This window comes from Neophocaena asiaeorientalis, unplaced genomic scaffold (genome assembly GCF_003031525.2).
Source record: "Neophocaena asiaeorientalis asiaeorientalis breed wild unplaced genomic scaffold, Neophocaena_asiaeorientalis_V1.1 scaffold469, whole genome shotgun sequence".
In the NCBI taxonomy this organism is placed as follows: domain Eukaryota; kingdom Metazoa; phylum Chordata; class Mammalia; order Artiodactyla; family Phocoenidae; genus Neophocaena; species Neophocaena asiaeorientalis.
Genome location: NW_020172691.1, coordinates 577,158 through 582,157, shown reverse-complemented (window position 1 = coordinate 582,157; position 5,000 = coordinate 577,158). Strand labels below are relative to the sequence as shown.

Here is a 5,000-nt window from a genome sequence, read left to right as displayed (position 1 = left end):
CGGCCCTGCCAGGACCCCCCTGCTCACCGCTTCCTGCTGCCCGCCCCACCGCGCTGTGGCCACTCAGCCCCAGAGGCCCGGCCCCCGGCCCCGCCGAGCCCGAGGGCCATCCGGGTTGGGGCAGGTCCCCGTCAGGGAGAGGGCAGCGGGGGCTGAGCCGCCCACCCGTGCCGCCTCGGGGGCCCCCTCTTTTATTTCTGTTTCTTCCTTCCTTCCTGTCGCCTCTGTCGCACCTCCTCGCACCCTGCTCTTCTTCTGCGCCCTTCCCGCACGTGCCGCCCGCCTGCCCTCCAGCCCACCGATGAGAGGAGCTGGGTGTACTCCCCGCTTCACTATAGCACGCAGGCCCACCCCGCCTCCGACGGCGAGAGCGACACAGTAAGTGCGCCGCGCCTGGCCAGCCGGGCCCAGTCGGGGCTCAGGCCCGTGGCCTTGGCGAAGGAGGGCCTGAGAGCCTGGCCTCCAGGCACCCCGGGACTGACAGGGAAACTGAGGCCCAGGGTGGGAGGGGCAGCCGGGCTCTACCGTGCGGGGGCCTGTGTCCAGCCCTCATGGCTCCTGGGGTCCCTGGCCCTCGGCATCAGCTGTGGGGCCCGACCCGGCCAGGGGAGGCCCGGCGGGTGTGGGTCCGGCCCTGGCCCAACATGGCCTCACCCGCCCCCTGCCTCTTCAGTAATTCCTATGCAGGCACTGACGGAGCCGAGTGTCTGCTGCTGTCCCGGCTGCTCCCTGGAGGTGCTGCCCACCTGCTCAGCCCAGAGCTCGGGAGACGCCCGCCTGGCCGCCGGCCCTCACCCTCGCCCTCCCCTCGACGGCGTGGACGCTTGGGCTGCAGCGATCCCAATCCGGGCGACTCACCTGGCCCCGGCTCCCTGTCAGCTCCCTATGCCTGATACTGTGAATCCTCCTGAGTTTCTGATCATGTATTTATTTGGGGCCCTTATTCTTTGCACAGACATGGCAGCACACATGTGTGTTTTTTTAGAAAAAGAAAAAGGCCAAAAAAAACACAAAACCACCACACAATGGAAAAGAAAAAACTCCATTCCACTGCATTTCTGGTTCTTTGCTGTGCTTGCATGTGTCTTGCTGAGGGAACCAGGCCCTAGGCTCTGGGGACCTGCACCCCAGTGGAATCCATTCCAAGTCCTGGCCGGGATGGACGGGCCCCTGGGATGGAAGGGCCACTGGGTCCCCAGGGCGCCTCTGGAGGCCTCCCATCGCGCCTGCCAGGTGCTCTTGGCTCAGGGTTTTGGGCCAAGAGCCGGACACAGTCCTTGAGGGTGGCCGGGCGGTGGCTGGGGGCGCTCTCCACCCTGTCACCCCTGCCATCTCTCAGCATGTGTTTCCCACCTCCCTGGTGACCTTGAGCAGGAATCACCAGGCGTGATTAGAACCTCCATGTGGACGCACGGCCGCCCCCTCTCAATGGAACTCAGGGCCGTGGGCTTACGTCTCCTCCAGAAGACGGACCAAGCTGGGAGGAGGCGGCCGGGCCCTTAGCCCACGGGACTTTCCGAGAGCCGTGTCCTGGAGCAGAGCCCCACAGTCAGGTGCCCGGCCTAGAGGACCAGACCCCCTTGAGTAAGAGGACTGAGGTGGGCATCCTCTTTCTTTTTAATGGTGGGGGCACCTGTGCCGATTGAAGGACAGAAGAAATTCTTGGTGAAAAACAAATTTTTTTTTTTTTTGGTTGGTCATCTTCAGCAGGGCAACCACTGCTGGGCCCAGAGCCCCACAGGTCAGTCGCCAGGGGCCCCTGCTGTGTCCACAGCAGGCTGCTGGAGCTGGCAGCTTTGCAGGGTCTCTCCCGCCTCTGGAGAGGGACACAACAGGGATGGTTTCCCCTGGCCTGCCCCGCCCTGCATGGGAGGAGCTGGGAGCTAGCGTGGAGTGGAAGTTACACCTTCTGGGAAAATTTCTCCCTGCCTTTGCGTCCCTGGCGGAGCCTGAGACAGCTGGAGAACCCACCGGCCCAGGAATTTGACTTTTTGAGTCCATTGCAAACTGCGTACGCTGCTGTCCTCGTGCTCGGTGGGCCCCCTCCGTGCCTCCCCGGCACAGCCCGCTGCGTGCGCCTGGCCAGAACCTGGCGTCCAGCTGCACCTCTCCTCCCTGGAGAACCGGGCTGCGCCCTGGGGGCTCTACCCGCGCAGGGCCGCCAGGGATACTTCAGCACAAAGCAGCTCTGGGAAGAGGACCTGTCCGAACAAGCCTGCAGTGTCCTGGACTAGAAGCAAAACAGCGTCCTCCCCTCCTGTCCACGGAAGGTGTGTCCAGACTCCAGAACGTCCTCGCCTGGACTTCACACGGGCACCCTCTTCAGTGCCTGCCCTGTCCTGCCCAGGGGGAGGCGGGCTGAGTGGGCAGAGGTCTGAAGGGGACGAACAGGGACTGCTGAGTCGCCCAAAAGCCGACCGGGGTCCCCGCCCAGGCCCCCAGAGGCCTCGCACAGAGACACTGTGTCCCATGGGGACCACCAGAGCATCGGGCCCCACGTCCAGGGCGCCCTTAGCCACCTGGAGCTGCAGGAGCTGGGCCCCTCAGGCTTTCCTGAGTGAACCACGGAACAAATGCATCAGTCCGATGCTGACTTGGAGAAATTTGCAAACTTTCTGGTGATCAAGACGTTTTCATTTTTGTGCTAAGTCATGAACACCCCTTTGAAGATCCCCTTTGTGTTAGTTGCATTCTCTGTCCCTTTTTCAGAGAACTGTCACACGGATGCAAAGTGGTCTGCGGACTGGGCCGATGGGAGGCATGTGCTTATGGTCAGGGCAAGGGTAGGAAGGCAGGACCTTATTTATCACGTGTAGTGAACTCGCGGCCTTCCCCAGGCCCCCAGCAAGGAGGGCCCTGGACCTAGCCAGCTGTCGCCCCCCACCCCGCCCCAGGATGGAAGTCTGTCGACTCCTTTGTGGCGATGTCCTGGTTCTGTCGCAGCTCGTTCCTGACGGCTGCTGTCACTGCGAACGTGGGCACGAGTGTACAAATGAAAGGCGTGTTCTGAGACTGACAAGGTGGAACCTCCGGTGTGTCCCCTGCTGGCCTCTGGCCTCTGCCTCCTCTCGCCCTCTCCCTCCACCACCTGGCTCAGTGCAATACTCCCGTCCCACTGGGGCCCCCTGCCATGGTACTGTCGCCGCAGCCCCTCGGTCCCCGCTCCGGGACGAGCACCCTTGGCCACCTTCTCTGGTGGTTCAGTTGCATCGCCTGTCCCCATCCCAACCCCGTTTTTATGGCCGAACTGATTTCCAAACACAACGAAACTGCAAACCTTGTGTGTCTTAATTCTCACCGGGGGTTCCTTGTGCTCAGCCCCCATGGTCTGGTGTGTGACAATCCGGGGTACAGCCTCCTCGGGCACAGGACGCCATCCCGCTCAAACCCAGAGCCATGGGCGCCTCTGTAACCGCAGCCACTGTTTACTTGGAAGAGATCTCTCTAATAAATCGGGTAATAAGCATTAGCCGCCTCTTTGTCTCTCTGTGCGTTCCGAAAGTCTGAGTGGGAGTTTAAGGACTGACTTTGAAGGAGAGCACAAAGAAACCTTAGTAAGAATCAAAATAATTAAATAACAACAACGGACCCGAATGCCTTAATAGTAGTGAGTTCCAGTTCAGCTCGGATAAACTTAAAAGCTCACATCAGTGCAACCCAGCTGGAAGGAACAAACACTCCCCGGAGTTTGTATTTGTTCCGCCAGAGTCTCTCGAGTAATGCGTGGACCCCTTTTAAGGGGAAAATATTTCTCCCGGACTCCCAATTTGAGAAACACTGCATTGAAAATAAGATCCTGTCTGTAAGCAAGCCCTTGGAAAACCCAGTTTTAATCCCAGACGCAGACGGCTCGGCTTGTTTATACACAAGACTAGGCGATCGAGAATGTGCTCACGTTACATTCCGAGATGAGTATCCAGATGAGCTCAAGGATGCATCTGCATGGGGAAAATCACCAGGACAACCCACATCCCATGACAGGTAGTCATCAAGGGTTCCCTTTGCGCCACCACCGCCACCTCGGCACCAAGCAGAGCATACAAAGCTAGCATCTAGGGTGGTGTTAGGAAGTTGTGTTATAGGATAAACATTTAAAGTATTAAGTGCCATTCTCTGGGGTGGGCTGGGAGAGCTCAGGGCAGGACTTCGGGACTTCGGGGTCCTTCAGCTCTCCGGGCCTCCATTCTTGCCTCTCCAGTCTTGCCCCTGCCTGCCTGCCCTTAAAGGACCCCACCTAACGACCCCTTTCATCCCTCCCTGCTCAAAGCCCTCTTACGGTTCGTCAGCACCCAGAGGACAAAGCTGGACCACCAAGTTCAAATCCCAGCTCTGCACTGCCTCATTGAGAGCGGGAGTGTTACAGTGACCGTCACTCTCTGAGCCTCAGTTTCCCCCCCCTATAAAATGGGTTAATGGGGAACTTGAGTTATCCAAGTTATGTTTTGTTTTTTTACCTTAACCCCTGAAACACACAGGTATTATTGGCGGGTGGTGAAGCATGATGGTGATTCTCACAGAGGGTCAGCCCAGCATCTAAGGCTTTTCCGTCTCCGTCCCAGCTCCCACCCCTCGCCTCCTTGGGCAGCCTGAACTCTCACCTACGGTGAGGCTTCCCCGCCTCCACAGGCCGCGAGACTTCGCCCCCGGGACACGCCTCCCTTGGCTACGCCCCGAGACCCCACCTTCTCTTGGTCCCGCCTCCCCAGGCTCCGCCCCCTCACAGTTCCTGGTTCGTCCTTGCTCCGCCCACTGCTCCTCTGGCTCCCTAAGGCTCGAGGACCCACCTGGGCCTGCCCCCAGTACTGCCTGAAGAACGAATCCCCAGCCCTAGCGACAACAGTCCGGTAGGAGTTCATTACGCAGGCCACGTTTGAGGACGGTGGGGAGGTTATGGGAGGGTCGGAATCCCCGAAGGATGAGCCGCGAGGTGGGTTCCTATCTCCCTGCTCAGGCGTGGGTGGGGCAGCCAGGCACGCGCCGCGATCGAGGAAGGCCCCCGG

The 5,000-nt window shown here is 60.1% G+C and overlaps 1 protein-coding gene across 5 annotated transcripts in view; it reads left to right on the top strand.

The window, feature by feature from the left end:
* Positions 1-3,418, top strand: part of PIP5K1C (phosphatidylinositol-4-phosphate 5-kinase type 1 gamma) — a 33,694-nt gene extending 30,276 nt beyond the window's left edge. For 2 of the 5 annotated variants that reach the window (XM_024739984.1, XM_024739987.1), the window contains exons 17-18: positions 295-378; positions 674-3,418. In XM_024739984.1, coding sequence (XP_024595752.1) covers positions 295-378; positions 674-676 — 87 coding nt within the window. In that variant the 3' untranslated portion in view covers positions 677-3,418. The remainder of the gene's footprint in view (positions 1-294; positions 379-673) is intronic. The other 3 variants (XR_003002541.1, XR_003002540.1, XM_024739986.1) reach the window with 3 other exon arrangements.
* Positions 3,419-5,000: the final 1,582 nt, after the last annotated feature.